A 20548-nucleotide genomic window follows, 5' to 3' on the forward strand; every position below is an offset into this window, starting at 1 on the left:
AAACAAGTCCTTATATAGACAATCCAACTAAGACAAAGGTCAATTCAGCCATGGTCTTGTATACACGCGACCTTTGTCGAATCCCTGTCAAATCTGTCGCAGAATCGACTCCGAGACAGAAGAAGGCCATTAATGGTACACGACAGAACATAAAGGTTCAAAGGGAAGTATAAAGAAGAAGACAACGTGGAGCCCTTGTTCAGTTGACCTATATCATTGTTCTATTGTCGATGAAACACCCGAAGGCTATTTTAGCCCCAGGGGCTCAGTACCATTATGTTCGAAGCAAGAAAGAGAGCAAATGAAAGAGAATAAATGAGTATAGCCCACCAATGAATGTATTAGTTTCGTCTATCTACAATGCGAACCACTCTATCGGCTCTATATATGTAGCCTGACAATGGCAATGTCATATCAAAATCAACGGTCACCTTTTCACTTTCTCATACCCGAACTCCATTGACCTCCTTACCCCCGCCAACCTTGGCTGCCTCACGCTCAGCCGTGCTCATCTGCAATCCCTGGTCATCCCAGCCCTGTGTACCAAGCTTATACAAGTTCCTCTGCTCTTCCCGGCTGGCCATGGGACCCTTCTTACCGCGGCGTTCCCGGGAATCAACAGTCTCCTCTATAGAAGCATTATCGCCGTCCAGCGGGTTTCCGTCGAGGTCATCGGTGTGCACTTCCTCGGTGAAAGCAAAGGTTCGATATTCGGTGTTGGTCCACCCGGTTCCTGTGAAAAGTTAGTGTAATCCTCCGCGCCTTATGTTGTGTCACATACCCTGGAACTGGCTGCTGTCTTCCCAGTCTTCGGTGAAGTAGTGCAGGAATCCGCCGTGCGTGACCAACACAATCTCCTTCTCTGGGCGGGCTTTCAACCAGCGGCGAGCTGCGCGGGCGCGCTCCTTCAGTGCTCTGTTGGTTGGCTCGTAGCGACCGGATTGCTGGGTGCGTCAGTATCACCCGTACAATGGGGGCTCCTGTCCATACCTTGTTGTTCCACCCCTTCTGCACAAGAGTCAGGTCCACGCCATTCTTGAACTCGGACGCTAAGGCCTCGGGCTCGCTGCCAGTGTCGCAGGGAACGTCTGATGTCTCCTGAGTATCGGGAAGCGCAATGATCTTGAGGTCTGGCTTGGCCTGGAACACTGGCGCAAAACTCTCCAGCGCAGTGTAGATGGTGCGACGAAGTGGCGAGGCGGTCACTAGGTCGATATTTGCGTGGCGCGGGAAGCTTTCACGCAGCTTGCTGCATTGTTCATGACCAAGATCTGTGAGGAGAGGATCGGGGATAACGTGGTTCTCGGTGCAGAGGTTGTGCAAACCCTGTGATTGTTAGACCATCCTGACTTGCATGGACCTGGAGGGGCAGATCCAATGGCGGGGAGTCACGGCCGGGAGTCTCCGGGGGTCGCGAAGAATGCATGTAGATCATGGGCACATACCTGGGCGTGGCGAACACAGTGGATGATTGGGGCCATGGTGATGGTTGTAGAAGTCAAGTATTGCAGACCCTGAATGAATCTTATCGAACGTGGGGTGGCGGGGACCGAGGGGGCGTGCGAGTGGATGAACCGTCGACGGAGCTGCCAATGGATTTATATTCAGTACGCAGGGGCTCTTCGGCTTGGGATTACAATTATGTTGAGTCAACGGAGGTCAGGAGTCCGATCATATTGTGTTAGGCGAACCACAGCTTAGCTCTGGGGCTGATGGTGATCTATAGCGCCTGATTTGTCCGTTCTCCCAATCTCTTGTGTTTGGGCTGAGAAATGCTTTATTGGGCTAAAATAATATGCAGGGCTTCAATATGTCACAAAATGGGTATGTATCGATTCTCAGGCCACTCAGGCCACTCCGAATCCTTGGGCGTTGTCAAGAGCTTTGTCAAGCTTCTCGGCCAATGCCTCTCTCGATGAATACTCCGGCAGAAGCAAGCGCCCGAAGCACGTCAAGCTAGTGGGAAGACGCTATAAAAATCAGTACGAGTTGCCTAAATAGGAAAAAGGTGACACTTACCACATTGCCGACACCATTTTTCTGGATGACAAACATAATGCTGGAGATTCCATTGACAGGAACTCGATCACTGGCAGTGACAAATTCGAGCAACTGTGCCCTTTTCTCATTGGGATATTCCTGAACGACACTCCAGAAGTCACGAATCACACGATGATCGGGGCTAAATCCACCCTCATAACGAGCATGAGTCTCGAGCTCCTTCACGTCAATTGACTGGATGCCTTCTACCACGGTCTTGAGGGCTTCGGGGGTGAAGATAGACAAAGCCGATCGATCAAGGCATGTGTTGAAGCCTCTTTGGAACGCCTCGAACTGTGGTCGGATCGATTTGTCCGTGAGCCAGAAGATATAGTCCTTCACGAATTGGTGTCGGTTTTGATTGGTGACAAGACCGGCCTCTTCTGGAGGTGAATGCGATAAAGACTCAGCCAATGACTGGGTATCTGAGCCATGCTTTGATGAGGCGCCGGTTTCGACGGCCATGGACTGTGGACTGGTCGCTGTCGGCTGAGAATAGCTTGGGATGTCCATCCAGGCACTGGACCCTGGAGTAGAGCCGCGTTCGGCAATTTTGCTAGAGAGAGGCCAAGAAGCGTCACGATCAACTTGTTGCATGTCGATTGTCTCAATTCGACCGAAGACGTCGCAGCTAAATTCGTATGTGCGTGTGAAAATGTCCCCAACGTCGCCATCTTTCCATGACAGCAATGTATCAAGACCCTGTGATAGCTCTGGCCATCCATCACGGATATGTTCCAAATGCTTCACCTTGAGTCCTAAGAGCTTGCGGTAAAAAGCGATTGGGAAATTGACAGGCAACGTAAGACCATTGTAGATGGCAATGGACATCAACAAGCCGATCAGTTCAAATTTGTACAAAGGTTCCAACGCACAAGGCTGGAACCAGGACACACGATGACGGGTATCAACTGTGAACATGCCGTGCGATGGATCCAAAGCTTGGCTCATCAATACACGGAAGAATTCCTGCTGGACACCACCATGATCAAGGCCTTCTTCGCCTTCATCCATGCCCATTTGCACCTTCAGCGGTCGCATCAGTTCTCGCTTTTCCCGGCGCCATAGCTGGCTTAAGGCATCTGACAGAATGTTGTCTCGTCGAACAACAAGAACAAGGTACGTTGACATGGATGTTTTCATGCGAGTGAGAAGGCCAAGATCCTCAGTTATCTGGATCGCGCCAAAGGCAGTCTGTGTGACATGCCTCGTTGTGGTCATGGCAGCTTCGTAACTTTTGGCCATAGCAGAATAGTTCAAAGAACGGAAGTAAATGACAAGCGAAGACGGAGGGAAGAGGAAGGAATATGAGAGTAGATGCATTGTTCGGTTGTTCGAAAGGCCTCCGACCCACGCCACAGGCATCTCCAAGGGGTCCAGCCGCTCGGCGAGAAGTGGTGTATGGAAGTCTTCAGCAGACAAACCGAGTCGATTTCGTTGCTTGTACATTGAGGCTAGGATTTGTACAGCGCCACCAGCCGGACTACTACGAGCCATATCTGGGTTGCCATCCCACTCGCGTAAAAAGAGCGTCCGAAGCCATTCAACGATGAGGGAGGAGGGGTTGATTGAGCCTGTCTCATCCTGAGAACGGTGGTATTCGCTGAGATAGTCCATCACGCGGTCCAACACGCTAATCTTTCGTTGTTTGGGAAAGTCCAAGCTGTAGACTTGTCGCGCTTTGGATATTTCATGGTAGGCTATGCGCGCTGTGAGAGCACGCACCAGACGGTTGATCAAGCGAAGGCCTAGCTCATGTTCGAATCTATCTGTCACCTCAACCGCTTGCTGGGCAGACTCGACAGGCAGCTTGCGCATGTCTGATAAGGAAGCAACAAAGCCAGAGGCACGCATCTGAACAACTGCCTGCCAAGCTCCTTGGTCAATCTTTGGAACGGAGCTTACCAAGGCGAATAGCACAATAGTAGCAATGTAGGCAGCATCAGGATCAGACAAATGCTCTTCCACAGATTCAGTCAGCCGCCGTGGAACAACTGGGGTTGGCCCAGTCATTGTCGAGCTCCGAGATGACCGGCGCGAGGGCCGACCGGAAGTGAATCCATCCGGTGGGATGAACATCCTATCCAAACTGCTCCATAGACTATGCAATGCAATATCCCATGGACAAAGAGAAAATAGGCGCTGTAGAGATGTGCGCAAACATGTTACATCCAAACGATTTGCCTCGAGAATGTCTGTCTGTTCTTTTCCAAACGAACGCAAAATTTGACGCGGGCTACTTAGTACAAAAAATGTACTTTGAGCAACGAATGGAAAGGCTTCACGTTGCCTAAGAGTCGCAAATTGCCAATCAGGTTGCTCGAAGCTGCCCGCTGCCTGCATGCGATCAAGTTCTTCCTTCCAACTCTCAGCGTCCTCGTCGGATTCAATCATGACTTTTGACAGGCCATCAATGATCTCCGGGTTCAAATGAGTAACCGATTGGGCCAGTGGTGCTTGATCTTGTGAGTGCTCAACCTGTTCATGCTTTGCTTCACGCTCACTGGGTGATTGGGTATCAGCCGGCATCAGAGGAAGAAGCTCAGTGTTCACGGTGGCCTTCTCAGAGACGTGATGCAAAAGTTTCTCACTATCCCAAGAAACGCGTCGTTGGGCCTTGCGACGTTCTTGGGGAACCGAATCTAGTTCTCCAATCCGCCCCCGATGTTTTTGAGGTCTATGTTTTAGTGCTGGAGGAGAGGGTAGGCTAGGGTATTCATTCGTAGACGGTGGTGGAAGTTTGAGATTGAACTCCGGCTTCCGTTTGTCCTCAAGACTTGACCGAGGGCTTTGGCGCCAGTGGTCAACTTCAGGGACAGATCGTCGTTTGACATGATGATTCGGAAACTTGAGCTCCACCGCAGGTTGTGTTCGTGATGATGGAGTACGAGGCTGCGTGTGCTTCGCAGTGACAGATCGTCCATGAGATTTTCGCCGTCCGTTTGAGACTTTCTCCTGGCTCGATTTCTTGCTAGATTCGTTTGTTATTTGTGGCGTTGGTATCGGCTTGGCTTCAACGTGGTCCGGCGTGCGACGCAGAGGAAGCCATTCAACCATGCGCAATGAGATTGTGTCGAAGAGGTTTTGGGTAAATGATTTCGGGTCTTTAAGTTGTTGTTCTGCCGCATGATCGAGGTCTTGGATGTAACTTGTGCCCTGTACCCCAGGCGTATCTTCATTTGTGCCCTCAACAGTTGTCTTGCCACTACCAAGTACCTCCTCCTTCTCCGGTTTGGGGGATTTGCGGGCCGCAGCTTTCTGTGCTTCGAGAGTACGTGATCTTCGTAAGGAGATTCGGTGGTAGTCTTCGACTTTCAATTCGGGTGGAAGTTTAGGTGTGTTCCGGCATAAGCCACTCTCCGCATCATCCAAACTGGCGAGGTAGCAGGCCAAAGTGCGTGCGCTTAGTTCCGTGTAGCGGCGATACGGTCCGTCGCTAATTCTTCGGCAGCGACTTGCGCAAGTGGGGGTTTGACATCCGGGGTCCTCACAACCGTATAGGAGTTGTGCTTTGTATCTATTTGGAGAATGGTAAGCGGCGAAGTGGAAGCGAGTGTTTCAAGCCCACCTTCTAACCAACCCATTAAAACCTCGCCTTCGCTCATCGCGATACCTCGGTAATACCCTTGACGAGTCCGAAACTTCAATGGTATTCTGTATAATGGTCTCGGGCGCGTTTGGTGGCAGCTTTGACCGATAGATGTGAGCGCGTCCGTTACCGCCGGCCGATCGTGCAAGATCAGGGTCGTCGATAGAAGCTCCTCGGAGCCTGGTCATTTTCAACGGGAAAATGGCATGTCTGAGAGACCAAAAGAGGGTAAGAGGAATGGCGGTTAGGCTGCCAACAATACTGTCAATGAGAAGACCGCTCACCTGATATCATCGTAGTAAGACTCCGTAGCCTCAGGCAGAAGTCCGGGGCCCGGAGATCGGAACACCGGATAGTCCGGTGGACTGCTGACTAACGAGATATGATGCCAGACTTACTAAGAAAAGTCTAGTTGGATCCCAAATAGGCTTAGCGTCTCGATAAGAAGATTATTCGCATTGATCAACCATGAACCAGTCTGACTCGACTACAAGGTCTGACTCACTGGAGTTTCTGCTGTCCAGAATCTCTCTCCTACATCCATCTCAAACCCACCATTTTTGGCGACATCCATCATTAGACGCATCGCGGATCGATCGAAAATAACTAAACCACGGCCTAATCAGAGCCTTCGCATGTACCCCGCCTGCGATAAATATTCATCCCACAACCAAGGAAAACCCACCATTTCCAACAACCTCGATCAAACATCCAAAATGTCCACCACCCAGGATACCGCGGCGTCGTCGCTGCAATACACTTGCAACACCTGTCTCGTCGCCTTCCACCGCAGCGATGCGCAGAGAGATCACATGCGGAAAGATTGGCAGTGAGTTTTTTTTTTTTTTTTTGCGGGGTCTTCTCCATATAGATCACTAACCGTCACAGTCTTTACAACATGAAGCGCCGTATTGCTTCCTTGCCACCTGTCTCTCTTGAGACGTTCAACGAAAAAGTTTTGGCCGCCAAAGCTACATCCACGGAGGCCGCCGCGAAGGCATCGTACGAAAAGTCCTGCCACACTTGCAGCAAAGCCTTCTACAGCGAGAACTCTTATCAAAACCACATCAAGAGCGCGAAGCACAAGCAACGCGAAGCTCAACTGAGCAAGGACGGTGACTCCGGTTCCGTCATGAGTTCTGCGTTCTCCCTTGGAGAGCCCGTCAAAACCGACGTTAACAACATCACCGACAATCTCAAGTCTACCACCATCGAAGAACAAGCCGAGGAAGACGAGGATACAACTATGGAGGAATACTCCGCAGCTCGCTGCCTTTTCTGCAAAGACAAGTCTGAAGACATCCACGCCAATGTCGACCACATGCTCAAGGCTCACGGCATGTTCATCCCAGAGAGACAGTATCTGGCAGATATCGATGGTCTGGTGCACTATCTCTACCGCAAGATCACCGAGAACTCTGAATGTATCTACTGCCACACCATCAAAGACAGCCCCCACGCTATCCAAGCCCACATGCGCGATAAGAGCCACTGCATGATTGCCTTTGAAACCGAAGACGAACAAATTGAAATCGGACAATACTACGACTTCCGGAGCACCTACGACGATGATGACGATGAGTCCATGCCCGAGGAGGGTGGCGTCAAAGTCAACCGCTCCGATGCTGATGACCAAGGATGGGAAACCGAGAGCTCCGCATCTTCAGTCGACGAGGACGATTACTACCACCGAAAGGCACCCAACGCTATTGAAGATGAATTTGAGCTTCACCTTCCGTCTGGAAAGACCGTCGGTCACCGCTCACTTAACGTCTACTACCGCCAGAACCTGCACAACTACCCCACTGCCGCTGAACGAGCTGAGCGCCAGCTCGCTATTGAGAACGGAGAGATTGAAGAAGAGCCCCGCAGTCGTCCCACTCACCACCGTGCCCTCACTACCCGTGCTAATGGTGGTCTGGGTATGATCCGAGCCACCGAGGAACAGAAGAAGGCCGCTCATGTCGCAGAGCGTCGCGAAAGACAACGTGGCATGCGCCAGGAGAACCGTCATCTTGCCCGCGTGCAGAAGGGCGGCAACCACCAGAAGCACTTCCGCGTATGTATTCCGTTTCACTGTTTTTACTGTCAGACGATCAGTAAAGCTAACATTCTATCAGGATCCCCTCCTCCAATGATCGCATCAACTTCTTCACACCGACGAGAGCTATTACCTGGTTCCCACTTTTCGGTATCATTCGCGACAAATACCCGCCAACATCTTCACGTCAACAACCATCGCAGATCTACGGCTTGCACACTCATCTGGCCCTCAAGACTGCTTGACCTTTGGCAACCCTTGGGCTATCAGCCTAGCAATCATCCGTCATGGGGTACTCTTTCCGTGTCGAGTCATTTTCTCAAATGAGTTTTTACGCTCTTCACGGTTTTAACGAGGCCCCATCGTCCATTCATCTCATCTACATGACGGACATCTTTATGAACAGCGATCACATGTTGCATCCATTGTCTTGTTCCGGTGCTATCATTGTGCCATCATTTTAGTTAGCATATCGAGGACCTTCTTTTTGTATGGGGAAGTTTGGCATAGCATGTATCTGGTCCCGAGAATCAAACATATTCAATTATCAATTGCTTGGACAGTAACCATAGCTCATTCAATGTAGATTAAGTTGAAACAAAGCCTGACTTAGACCTTTGGCTAGTACATGTAGCTGATGATGCTGTATACACATATCGAAGCATGTTCATTCCAGTTGCCATGTGTGATAATTATTACGGACCGATTAAACCTCTAGAAAAGTTGCTTTTGTTGTTAAGCGCCGGGGTCGAACTGAAAATGAGTACAACCAGTGGTATTGAGCATTTTCAAGAATGACGACACAAAAAGAGGATCGGCGTATGGCCTGGTTGAGCTCAGTGCACACATACAGTACAGTGTTCTTTGGAGTATGAGACTGTTCCTCCCTATCAACCATTGATAGCCCTTGCTTCCACACAAGGGGCGAGATATCATGATGTTACAGTACAGGTGGCGATGTAAAGATTAGCTTGGACGTTAGGGGCACGAGCTACTGCAACAAATAGAATGGTATGCTGAACCTAGAACATGGTGACTGCGATCAGCGGGATAAACAACAGAATTAGCTTGCTTGAGCTAACCGTCTCCGGATCGGATGCAACACGCTAGCAAGGTGACGACGATACAGTAATGAACAGGCCAAGGTATATCAGTTAAAAGCAAAAATACGGGGGGCTACTAGGATCTACAGTGAGGGAAGAGAAATATGAGCGGATCGAACAGAAGAATGTATTCATAACAAAGTTAACGATCCAACATGCGCCCAAATTGTCCCAGTGAAAATGTGCTTCATTTATAAAGACTACCGCAACGGAGTCGGTAGTGTCATGACCTTCTATTTCAACCTTGAAGTAATGGTTGGTCTTCAGAAGGACCGGTATCGGTATTTGTGTTGTTGCCGCGCTTCTTGCGACGGCGCTTCTTCTTTGATTTTGTGGCAGCGGAATCGGTAAGGTCAGATTCCGGTAAGGGGCGAGTTTCACCGTCTGAAGAACTCGTGCCATTTGCGTGGAGGACAACTTTTCGAATACCGTTGACGTCCACAATCTGCTCGGTGATACTGCCACTGCGAGCTGGACCGCGGTGATGATAGGGGAAACCAGTGGGAGAATCGGTTGAGCGAATGCTGCCCGCACCACTGCTGCCATTTCGCGTCGAAGCAGAAGGAGGTTGATCTTCGTGGTCTTCGTTGACTGCCTCGGGTATAGAGACATGGGGGAGGTCTTTGTATTGTTGTGCGTTTGTGCCTTTACTCATACCATCATTTGAGGTCATTGTGCCGTAGCCAAGCTTGAGTGCATGCGCACCATCCTTCGCGTCTGGTCCAGCAGAGTTAAGGATACCTGCACCAATGCCACCTTGGTAAGCGGTGGATGTATTTTGGACTTTGGTAGAGTCAGATGCGCTGTGTGCAGATTCAAAATCCGCCTGCGAGGAGCGGGATGGTGATGTATTTGCACGTTTGATTTTGACCGCGGAGTATCGGGTTGAACGCGGACGACTGGCTAGATTAGACGGACCGAGATGCTTCAGGTGTTCTCGAATTTCATCTGTGGTGCCCATTTGGGTCACCCATCCATCTACCGCATTGGAATTGTGGTCGCCGTTTGTCTTGCGTAACTGGAAGCGAGGGAGAGGTGCTTCCACGGAGCTTCGACGTCTGATGAGCTCGGAATGTTTGGGTGTGGATTCGGGGTTTGCAGGGTCGGCATCAATCAAATCACCATCTGTGACAATGGTTGCATTGAGCGGGGGCTCTTCTATAATTTTGCCCTTGGGGACACGAGATTTCGGGGCAGGAGCCATTCTTCGGATAGCCTTGTGGACATCAATGAAGACATCGGATTCATCAATGATCTCTTCGCCAATCAACTCCTCAATAACATCTTCCAGGGTGACAACTCCAAGAGCGCCACGATCCTCACTGGGGTATTCAGAGACAAGGACCATGTGGGATTTTCCTTCTTGGAAGAAATTGACAATATCGAGACAGCTTGTTTCGGGTCGTGTTTCAGGAAGAGTGGCCAGAGCAAAGTCGCGAACTCGTTTGCAGTCTTCGGGGTCATATGTGATCAACATTTTAACGAGAAGCATCCCGACAAAATTCATAGGGTTATCAGGGGCGTGAATGGGTATACGAGAGTATCCCTGAGAGAGGATCACATCCATGGTGCGCTCATCGAGCACGGTGTCTGCAGACATGGTGAAGACATCTTCCATCGGGGTCATGATTGTGCCGACTGACTTTTCTTTCAAATCGAGGACGGCACTGATGATGGTGACCTCGTCGGAATTCAGTTGTTCGCCTGCCTCACCCAGTGTTTTATGGAGAGTGACAAGGGTCTTCAATCCGGCCTTTTTATAGATGGTACCATGGTCCTCGCCCAGCAGTCGGTCCAACAGTTTCGCGATAGGCCAGGCCACTGGTGACATGATGTACATCAAGACTAGAACACAAGGAGCCATCCAGGCACCAATAGGAAGACCATAACGTACACATATTGACTGGGGAACAATCTCGCCGAAGATGACGATCAATGCTGTACTTCCTAAAACAGCAGGCCAGCCACCACCCAGTGTTCGGTCGAGGACGATAGGCAATGTTTCGTTTGTGATCACATTGCTGAGTAAAAGAGTGACGAGGACCCAGTGCTTTCCATGATTCAGGAGTTTGAGAACACTAGTGGCATGTTTCCTTTCGGGACCTTCGCCAGAGGTTTTGATGACTTGGAGATAAACTTCATCCTGTCCCATCAAAGCAATTGTCAACCCCGCAAACGCACCGCCGCTGAGAACAAGGGCGGCTGACACTCCCAGATAGAGCCATAGACTCGGGTCGCTAGGTTCCTTTGGTGGTTCGGCCTCGGAGGAGATGCGGAGGAAGGGGGAAAGAGCAGGCGCTGCGGTCGCAAACGGAAGTTGTGAGATGGCGAGGAAAATGAGTTTTGCCAGACCCAGCATCACAGGCCGAGCGGCGAGAGAACGGTATGACGAGGAATGCATGGGCGCAAGATCAGTTGAGCATGCTGCAGAAAAGGAACAGAAAGCGTGGCCCAAGAGAAAAACGACACCGGACGAGAGAACCGGAACAGAGAGTAGGTGTAGGTACAAGTGCTGAGGACAGGTACCACGAGCAGAAAAAAACAGGGCACACTGAGCAAAGTGAGAGAAGCGGGAATGACGATCCGCATGAGCAGGAAGTTGGAATTGAGTTGGCTGAGTCATCCGGGGGCTATCAGGCCTAGAGTCCCTGGTGGGCGATGCCGAAGCATATAGCTTCACGTCCCTTGGGCGGAGGACTGTTATTTCAAGTCCTCACATCTCATGAGTGGAGGAGAATAATTTCAAGTCCTCACGACTCGTTGCCAGTTTTTCCATATCACTTCGATATGTGATGGTCGGAAGGACGAGTGATGAGAGCGGAGATGACGGTCTCATGAAGAAAACGTCGAACCAGAGATGGCTTGCTCAGTTGAAGACTATCCATGAGTCTTCATGGGCGAAGCAATGCTTAACAACCCTTGAGCGGGGACTACAATTTGGGACATGTTGTAATGTTAAAACACCCCCCAAATGGTTATAGATACACCCCTCTCCATACAATTGTGCATGTATAACATGAGCGTTAGGATTGCCGCATTTCCAGTATGATATTTGACCTCAAACTTCACCTCATATTTAGTTGACAGGTGCATTTTAATGAACGTGTCAGGGTTCATTTACTTTAACATGTTCACAATCTTTGGGCTTAGGGGGCAAGCTGTACACAGTTTTCCTATATGGCAGCACAGAATCGAGGTATTCCATGCCCCTAGGCTCTGTAAGTTAGAATCAAAGCATTCTAGTTTTATCACTTTTATCTGATGGAGCAGCGGAGTTAAGAGACTTGAATACTTGTCTGAGGAATTACTAGCAAACCCAGGGTTTTATAGGCTGCTACTGTATGCAAGATTTGATCATAAATCTGGTTCATTCAGATACCGTGAAGCTGGTGCATTCTCACGGTAACACATCATGTAAATTACAATAATCAAACAAGCGCTATAAATCTAGCGCTATTAACATGTGGGGGTCGGTAGTTTCTTCGCAATTTAGGGTGGCTTTTTAGCACTGCCCTATATGTATGGTGCGGAAAATTAACGACACATTTGAATGTAAAAAAAAAAGAAGAAGAAGAAGAAGAACAGAACGCAGAGAGCAGAGAAAGAGAGCGGAAGGGGGACCGCGGAACAGTTGGTGGAGGATTCGAGATACTCCTTGTAATGGAGCAGAGCCTCAACACGCTAGCGTGAGAACTATAATTTCAAGTTCTCACAGCACTTGGCAAGTCTGTCCGCATCCAACGAAGACTTCCGCTTCTCTTTCATTGCCTCCAGGTTCCGGTGGAAGCTCTCGGCCACCGCACGGCCAGCACGGGAATCGAAGCGCGATCCCTCCCTAGGCTTGGCCTTGGTGATTCCTCCAGGTCCGGACTTGGCAATGCCTTGTCCCTTCTGCGCAGCCTTGAGTTTGTCGTTCAACTCGGCCACTTCCGCCTTCAGCATGTCCATCTCCGCCATTTCGTCAACTGTGCCCATCTCGACTTGGTCACGAAGGTTTGCGTTCTCGGCTCGTAGCTTCTTGATCAGTTCCTCCTGGTTGGAGGACTGCTTGGAGGAAGAAACCATGTCATCAGCCATCGCTTCACTCATCGAGTCCATCTGTAGACGAAGACGGGCAATCTCCTTGCCCTGCTTGCGGGCTTCCCGGACGTGGCTCTCCAGTTGCTCATTGTGGTGACGGGTCAGCATTTGGATTTGTTCGGCAGTCTTGTCGCCCGTGCCATTCTCCCGGAGTTCTTGGTTCTCGGCCTGCACTTGCTTGAGGAGGCTCTCGTGCTGTGTGCAAAGAAGCTTGGTGGAATCTGCAGCTTCCACCAGTTCTGCCACCTTGGCACGAAGAGTGATGTTCTCCATTTCATGCTTGCGGGCTTCGATTGCCAGGTCGTTGTTCGATTCAAGGGTCTGTGATTGGTACTTGCGGGTCATTTCCTCCAATTCCGACTGGACATCAGAACCCTGGGCCTGCTTTTCGCCAAGCTTGGCCTGCATAAGCTGGTTCTGAGCCTCGAAGTTTCGGGTGACCGCTGCAATTTCCGCCTCGAATTTCCGAATTATTTCCTTCTCCTTCTGCTCATGTTCACATGCTTGGCTTGCCAGTGCCGATTTGTGTGCCTTCTCCAAAGCAAGACGAGTGCCATCAATCTCATTCTGGTGAGCGTGAGTGATGGCGGCTGCCTCAGTCTCGCGGTGGAGCTCTCGGCCACCGACTTGGTTGGTCAAACCCATGTTTTGCTGACGAGCAGCACGCATCTGTTGAATCAGGCGGTCCTTCTCTCGGTTACCGGCCTGTGCCTTCTGAAGTACCCCTTCCTGGTACCAGCGGAGAGAGACGTTTTCATCGACTTCGCTCTTGAGAGCGGCGTTGGTGTTGCGCAGGCCCTTGTTGACGGCCTCCAACTCCTGAACACGTTCCTCCACGAGGTTGAGATCCTTCAGGCCCTTCTCCCGGATTGCGGAATACTTGCCGCTCCACATGCTGTCAACCATGGCGACTTTGTTGTTGTGGGACAATGTCCCCTTGGTTGAGTGGCGACCTCCCTGCTTGGAGACGCCCGACTTGACAGGATGCTCCCATCGAGCACGTGCATTAGGGATCCGGGCCTTCAGGACCTCGCCCTCCTTCTCAAGTGACTTCACTTGTTCCTCCAACACGTCCACCTTGTATGCCAGGTGGCGTGCTTTTCTTTCTGCAGCCTGCTTCTGATCCTCGAGATCACGCAGCTGTCCAGGCCCCGACAAAACCCCCTTCTGGTAGAGGCGAATTGTCTCGTTGAGCTGGCTGATCTTCGTGTCCCGGTCTTTCTGCAAGCGAGCAATTTCTTGGTCCCTCGCCAGCAGCTGTACCTCCAACGCCTTGAAATCCTCGAGCGGGACCAAATCAGCGCTGGTTGCTGGAGGAGGCACAGCTACGGGCGTGGGCAGCGCTGCCCACCACCCACTGTAAATGTTTGTCAGTATGGAACTAGGACCAAATGCTTGAGTGGAAGTGGGATGAGTAGAAGCAAGGTGAGTGGAAGGAGGGTGAGTGGAAGAACATGGATGAGAAGGAGAATGAGTGGAAGAACATGGACGAGAAGGAGGACATGGATGAGTGGAAGCAAGGTGAGTGGAAGGAGGGTGAGTGGAAGAACATGGATGAGAAGGGGGATGAGTGGAAGGAGGATGAGGAGGATGGAGATGAGGGGCATGACGGGATACCGAGGAGATCCCAACGACAGAGGGGGCCTTGGGGGGAATTAGGATGTTTGACTTACCTGACGAGAGACCAAATGCCCCAGATTGCGAATCCGTAGCCACCGCAGGCTACCAGTTTGTGGATGTTGGCCCACACGGCAGAGCCAACGAACAGTGTCACCGCAGCGACGGCGACGACAGTTGCCATAACACGGAGCCACTTGCGTGGCCCCCACATCACCCACAGCACGATGAGGATGCACATCCCCAGGCCGGGGAGCGAAAAGATGTCCATTGTGGACGAGAGATGAGAGAAAGGATAAAGAGCCTTGGTGGTAGGCTCGACTGGTGTCGAGATTGTCAAGGTTCTTTGTTGGGAGAGAAGAAGAGGAAGAAGAAGAAGAGAGGAAAGGAGAAAGATATCATTAAATAGGCTGTTGCGTTCCTTCCCTGTTGAGAAACCTCTGGTACTGCGCTCTCCCCACCAAAATCAATCATCCTACAATCAAGTCTTATGGCCCATTCATCTATTCTATTCGTATTGACTTCGATCTGACAGTAGAAGTAAGCTCTATCAGCTGCGATGTAGATAGAAATAAATGATGCTATACCGATATTAAGCTTTCGGCCCCACACGGGTACTCCCGTGCATATGTATGTGCGGCTGTGAAACAACCAACCACTCGCCTCCGATGTTGACAATAGCATACCAGTTGAAATAGAGCTTCTACTTATCCCAAAATAAGACGAATTCAAGTAATATGTGAGGTTCAATTAACTATGAAGTGAGATGCAGATCAAAAGAGACAGAGGGCGAGGGGGAGCCCCGGAGAGCAGTGGGCTTTTGTGTCGCCATTACTCAGCCGAACAGCCCCCACCAACAGTACACAAAACAGGTAAATCAGCAACACTATTCCCAACCCAAAGCTTTATTCCCTGTCCATTGACCGGAGCCATCCAATCTTGCGCATTGACATCCCAAACACTAACATCCTTCCGAGTAACGTGAAGCGTCAAAGTCTCGTGATCGCCAGATGCAAGTTCCCGAGTCTTCTCGAATTGTCGAAGCTGGAGCTCAGGCGTATCGAGACCAATCGAAGATGGGAGCTCAACGTAGAGTTGGGCAACAGCCTTGCCGGTTCTCTTTCCTGTATTCTGGACTTGGACCTGGACCGAGAAGACTGTTTCGAAGAGAGCCGGGTTTCCACCTTGGCCGCCGCCGGCGCGCGGAACGGGATGTGGCTCTGTGCTGTAGCCATCTGGGTAGGGGTATTCCTTTGTGGCGGTGATGGACTGGGGGTTGTCAAGGTATGGGTAGAGGTAGCGCCAGATGCGAGTGAACGTAGTCGATGACCAGGCTACTTCTGATGCGGCTGGAATGTTGGTGTTGTATTGTGGAGTGGATGGTTTCGTTGGACGAGCTGCTGGATAGGCTGCATCGATGGGAATGACGACTGATAAGGAGGGTTGGGAGAAGTTGAAGGTTGTGTAGGAGAGCCCGTGGCCGAAGGGGTATCGGGGTGTCACGTTCGCTTTCATGAAGTGGCGGTAATCGACGTAGAGACCCTCGGTGAAGGTGTCTTGGATTTGGCCAAATGGCTGGTCGATCAAGCTGACACTGTCTGGATAGTCATCCTCGCTCTTTGGGATCGTGTAAGGCATGTGTCCACTGGGACTGTAGTCTCCAAATAAGACGTCGGTAAGAGAGTTACCTGCTTCTTGGCCTGGTAAATGGGCCACGACAACCGCTTTCACAGAGTCCAGTTCAATCCACTCCTCCATGAGAATCGGCCCGACAGTGTGGATGATTACCACAACATTCGAGAATTTCTTAGCTGCGTCTTTAACGAGGTCATCTCCATTGTGCCAAGCGTTAAGGCCGGCATTAGTGCGATCCCCAGGATTTCCGTCGACAGTAATATAGTTCTCACCAGAATCAGCATTGATAAAGACGAGAGCAATGTCACTGGAATTGGCTGTCACATCTGAAGGAAACGAGTCGGTGATATAAAACTCCACATTGTCAGTCAAATTGGCAATCGCCTCTTGTGGAGTAATGAGGTAGGGAAATCTGGCCGTTCCACTGCCCCATCCCATTGTAAGAACGCCCTTGTTGCATCCCATATCAGTGCACGAGTTGAGACCGTCAGGGTTCCCTCCAGCATCGGTACCGAAGACTTTCAGGTTGTCATTGCGAGTCAGTGGAAGTATATCCATGTCGTTCTTTAACAGTGTAATGGCCTCGCGAGCCACGGCTCGAACTGTGGCATTGTGGTTTGCTGTGACATCGACAAATTGGTTGACGACTCCAGAGGGAGAGAAGAGAGCACCTGGATAAAGAAGGCCTTCTTTGTCTTGAGTATTGGTCGAGAAATTAGGCAATGGATAGTCCTTGTCCTGGCCAAACTTGTACCAAGTTGCAACAATTCGAGTGACCTATACCATGCGCATTAGACATGATATATATTCGACCAGAAAACTGCACATACCATATCGTTCAAACGGTCCACAGGCAGGCTTCCATTTAACACCGAGCGGGACATTTCGGGTCCCCAATAACTGTCACCAAAGAGAGGAACAGCACCGTCACCAGGCATGGCCATATCCAACCCAGCAAGCGCGGAGCCCACACCGGTGTAATGGCCCAGCCAGTCTGTCATGACAAATCCTTGGAAGCCGAGCTCATCCTTGAGGATTCCGTTTAGCAGCTTGCTGTTCTGGCTACATGCCGAGCTGTTCACCTACTCCAAGTCAGTAACGGAACACGAAAGGAGGATTTAATTGATCTAACATCATTATAAGCAGTCATGAGCGAGCCCACGCCAGCACGAACACCCTCCGCAAAAGGCCAAAGATAAAGCTCATGCAATGTGCGGTCATCAATATTGGACGAATATCCCTTGGTCACAATACTGCTCATACGGTGCATCTCCTGCTCATTACCAATGAAATGCTTGATAGCAGCAATAGCACCAGTACTCTGCATGCCCTTGATCGTCTCAGCTCCTGCAAAAGCCTGCAGAGAAGGATCGGCACCAAATGCCTCCCAAATCCGTCCACCACGCGGCTTGCGGCCAAGAGGACCAACAGCAGGCCCAAGAAGAACATTCACGCCCTTCCCTCGAGCCTCTTCGCCCAATCCGACACCACGTTCATACATGAGGTCCTTGTTAAAGGTCGCACCCACTGTAATACCTGGCGGGAAGGCAGTGTTATGGTCCGAGTTCCGAATTCCCACGGGAGAGTCTTGCAGGCAGATATTCGGGATACCAAATCGGGGCGCGCTACCCGTTTGACCGACACAAGGGCCCATGAAGAAGCCTGTTCCGGTAGTCATGTTGACTTTCTCGGCCAGGGTCATGTTGCTCACGACCTTGTAAGCCTTTTCATAGGCTTCGCTCCAGTCGGAGATCCATCCCCCCGGAGGAGTGGGATAGTACGGAGGTGATTCATATCCTTCTGCTGCGCGTTTCTGGTTGTTTATAGACTCGGACTCGCTAACTGGGGAAGCTAGCAGCGGGGTGAAAAGAGTGACTAGAGCTAGATGCGCCCAAGGAGCCATGGTATGCAGGGGGCTTCCGAGCACGTATGGATAGAGAAACAATTTATGAACGAATGTATTAGGCCAGTATCAAGGTGAAAAAAGAGGGCCTTTCCCCGGATTTAAGAACATGCAGAACTTTCGAGCGATTCCGCCGTTTATATAAATGGAGTGTGACTACGGACAATATCCCAGAAACAGGAAATGAGTAACGCCTGTGTGGGCATTTCGGAGGAATCCTTCTGCACACCATGGGGAGCAGGCGATCCTTGCTCTATAGCAGTATAGATCGTCATGGGGTTGAGCTAGCATTGCTCTTGGCGGTGCTTGGAGAGCTTGCGAGAGTGATGTTTGTTCAGGGATCGACGGTTCGCTTGCGTGCCGAGGTTGATTAGCGTGGTCTTCGCAGTATTAACCTGACGATTTGACTGTGGAGATCGTTCCCGCATGGATTAGGGATGAACAGCATTGAACGGCTCCCCCGGATAATCCTTGCCCTAAACAGACATAGTGTCAGGGGTGAGAAGATTTGAACCGTGACTTCCACTCTATTTCCACTGGACGATGCATTAATCCGAGATTCCTCCGGTGCTAGTTGCGATTTACCACGGAGTATTTACTGTAAATAGCCCATGCCATTGGGAACACGATCGACATTGTCAATTTTTTCTATGGATCCAAGTGTTGTACATGTTGTACACGGAACGGAAAGTTTGTCTTTAAATCTTGGTGAAACGCAGATAAGGCTTGACCTCGCGAACCTCGCCGAACTTCTTCTTTGCGTCGGGGGTCGACACGGAGGGAGGCACGATGACGTCGTCGCCGACCTGCCAGTCGATGGGAGTGGTCACACCCTTCTTGTCACCGGTCTGGAGGGAGTCAATGACTCGGAGGACCTCAGCGGAGTTCCGGCCCGTTGAGGCGGGGTACATCATGGTAAGACGGATTTTCTTGCTCGGGTCGATGATGAAGACCGAGCGGATAGTGAACGCAATGCCCTTCTGGTCAATGTTATCCAAGTCCTGCTGGTCGATCATATCGTAGAGGAAGGCAACTTTGCGGTCGGCATCGGCGATAATGGGGAATTGGACCTGGGTCGAGCCAACTTCGTTGATGTCCTTGATCCATTCGTCGTGGGAGCCAAGATCATTGGCGCTCTATTGAAAGGTTGCATTAGCCAAGTGTCAGGTGGACTATCAATGTCCGAAACTCACCAATCCAATCATTTTAACCCCGCGCTTCTCGAATTCACCCTTCATCTTGGCAAAAGCACCAAGCTCGGTAGTGCATACCGGGGTGAAATCGGCCGGGTGAGAGAAGAGGATGGTCCAGCTGTTGCCAATGTACTCGTGGAAGTCGATCTCGCCCTTGGTGGTCAGGGCCTTGAAGTTAGGAGCTATCTCATGTCAGCATTGGCCGTCATATCCGCCGTGCTGGAAGTTCTATACCAGTTGAACCCAGGCGAAGGCGCGGCTGTTCCTGCGCCGGGGCCGCGAAAAAGCGACGGAAAGCGGGCGTGCGAGGCACAGCCCACGGTGTGGCACGAGGTGCAGCACGGAATGCGCGGAACATCTGGGGAGCAATCTTGGAAGCCATTGTGAGATGCAGAGGTTTCAACTGAGCTCGAAGCTCCGACTCGAAAGCTTGTCTCCCACGTCATCGCGGGCCGAGTGCTGACTAACGAGCTGGTCCAGGGGCTCGCGGGCGCAATGCCGAACTCCGAGTGTACATTACATGACTTGTAAACGAATGTATGAGTTAGTGTACTGTTATAGGGATAAGCTACATGTTATCTTTCTATGCCACAGCTGGCGCGATATGTTGATTCTCAACGTCGCAGGTCATGATTCCGATACTAGAGACTTCGTGAATAATATCTCGAGGAACCGAACACGATCAGGCGAGTAAATCTACAGACTGCTTCATCAGTTGGGCAGAACCCTTGTCTATCTCTCTCTCTCTTCAATTGTCATCATTGGTCTTATCTGGCCTCTGATCTCACGATGGGGGTTTGATATTGCTTCTTCCCGTCCACGTCGCTAAAGAGGCTGAGCTCCGGCACAGGCCGAACAAAAAAGAAATATCGCGTTATCATTGGCTTGCTGCAGGGACACATCACATTGATAATAGGGGCACTATCAAAGATGAAGCAGATCATCACTAGTATTCAGTTTCCTTGGATATGAACCCAATACTCTACTATACAGCATGTCGAGTATGTTGCCAGATATGCTGCAACTACCGGCTCTATCGGACCAAAATACGAACAGTCCCGGCCCAGATCTCTCCACAAACAGAATTTGCCTTCGATGGGTTAAAAATACCCAATTGAAGCTGACTTGCGCGTGGGTTTGGTAAACTCGCTGATTGGATGAATTGCATATAATTGGACCCTGCGGCACAAATCCAACAACGTGAGTGGCCCAATGTGAGACCCTTAATATCGTCGACATAAGCCCTTCCGAACTAGACCGTTCTAATCACGGTTTCTCTGGACCATTTAGCCACTTCTCGTGTCTCCAACGGGATTATCTGTAGTCATTCGTGGTATAAGTTATAGG

General features: G+C 50.7%; 7 protein-coding genes across 7 annotated transcripts; 1 reads left to right on the forward strand and 6 right to left on the reverse strand.

Annotated features, from left to right (window-relative positions):
* Positions 1–443: 443 nt before the first annotated feature.
* N7511_001552 (uncharacterized protein) lies at positions 444–1481 on the reverse strand (the record flags this gene model as incomplete). The annotated part of the gene is made up of 4 exons (XM_057123977.1): positions 444–733; positions 782–944; positions 991–1326; positions 1446–1481. 4 exons carry the CDS (start codon positions 1479–1481, stop codon positions 444–446), a joined length of 825 nt encoding a protein of 274 aa, XP_056989710.1.
* A 366-nt stretch (positions 1482–1847) lies between these two features.
* Positions 1848–5817, reverse strand: N7511_001553 (HECT domain protein; the record flags this gene model as incomplete). The annotated part of the gene is made up of 3 exons (XM_057123978.1): positions 1848–1970; positions 2020–5557; positions 5609–5817. 3 exons carry the CDS (start codon positions 5815–5817, stop codon positions 1848–1850), a joined length of 3870 nt encoding a protein of 1289 aa, XP_056989711.1.
* A 528-nt stretch (positions 5818–6345) lies between these two features.
* N7511_001554 (putative C2H2 finger domain protein) lies at positions 6346–7767 on the forward strand (the record flags this gene model as incomplete). Its single annotated transcript, XM_057123979.1, has 3 exons — positions 6346–6458; positions 6518–7688; positions 7750–7767. The coding sequence occupies 3 exons, from the start codon at positions 6346–6348 to the stop codon at positions 7765–7767; spliced, it is 1302 nt and encodes a 433-aa protein (XP_056989712.1).
* Positions 7768–9011: 1244 nt separating this feature from the next.
* On the reverse strand, positions 9012–11174 carry N7511_001555 (putative DUF21 and CBS domain protein (Mam3); the record flags this gene model as incomplete). Its single annotated transcript, XM_057123980.1, has 1 exon — positions 9012–11174. One exon carries the CDS (start codon positions 11172–11174, stop codon positions 9012–9014), a length of 2163 nt encoding a protein of 720 aa, XP_056989713.1.
* Positions 11175–12466: 1292 nt separating this feature from the next.
* Positions 12467–14741, reverse strand: N7511_001556 (uncharacterized protein; the record flags this gene model as incomplete). Its single annotated transcript, XM_057123981.1, has 2 exons — positions 12467–14210; positions 14527–14741. 2 exons carry the CDS (start codon positions 14739–14741, stop codon positions 12467–12469), a joined length of 1959 nt encoding a protein of 652 aa, XP_056989714.1.
* A 560-nt stretch (positions 14742–15301) lies between these two features.
* On the reverse strand, positions 15302–18008 carry N7511_001557 (beta-glucosidase; the record flags this gene model as incomplete). The annotated part of the gene is made up of 3 exons (XM_057123982.1): positions 15302–16882; positions 16936–17187; positions 17238–18008. The coding sequence occupies 3 exons, from the start codon at positions 18006–18008 to the stop codon at positions 15302–15304; spliced, it is 2604 nt and encodes an 867-aa protein (XP_056989715.1).
* Positions 18009–18706: 698 nt separating this feature from the next.
* On the reverse strand, positions 18707–19583 carry N7511_001558 (peroxiredoxin; the record flags this gene model as incomplete). Its single annotated transcript, XM_057123983.1, has 3 exons — positions 18707–19144; positions 19202–19383; positions 19436–19583. 3 exons carry the CDS (start codon positions 19581–19583, stop codon positions 18707–18709), a joined length of 768 nt encoding a protein of 255 aa, XP_056989716.1.
* Positions 19584–20548: the final 965 nt, after the last annotated feature.

The sequence above is a fragment of the Penicillium nucicola genome, assembly GCF_028828085.1.
Source record: "Penicillium nucicola strain IBT 29836 chromosome Unknown utg000001l, whole genome shotgun sequence".
NCBI lineage: Eukaryota > Fungi > Ascomycota > Eurotiomycetes > Eurotiales > Aspergillaceae > Penicillium > Penicillium nucicola.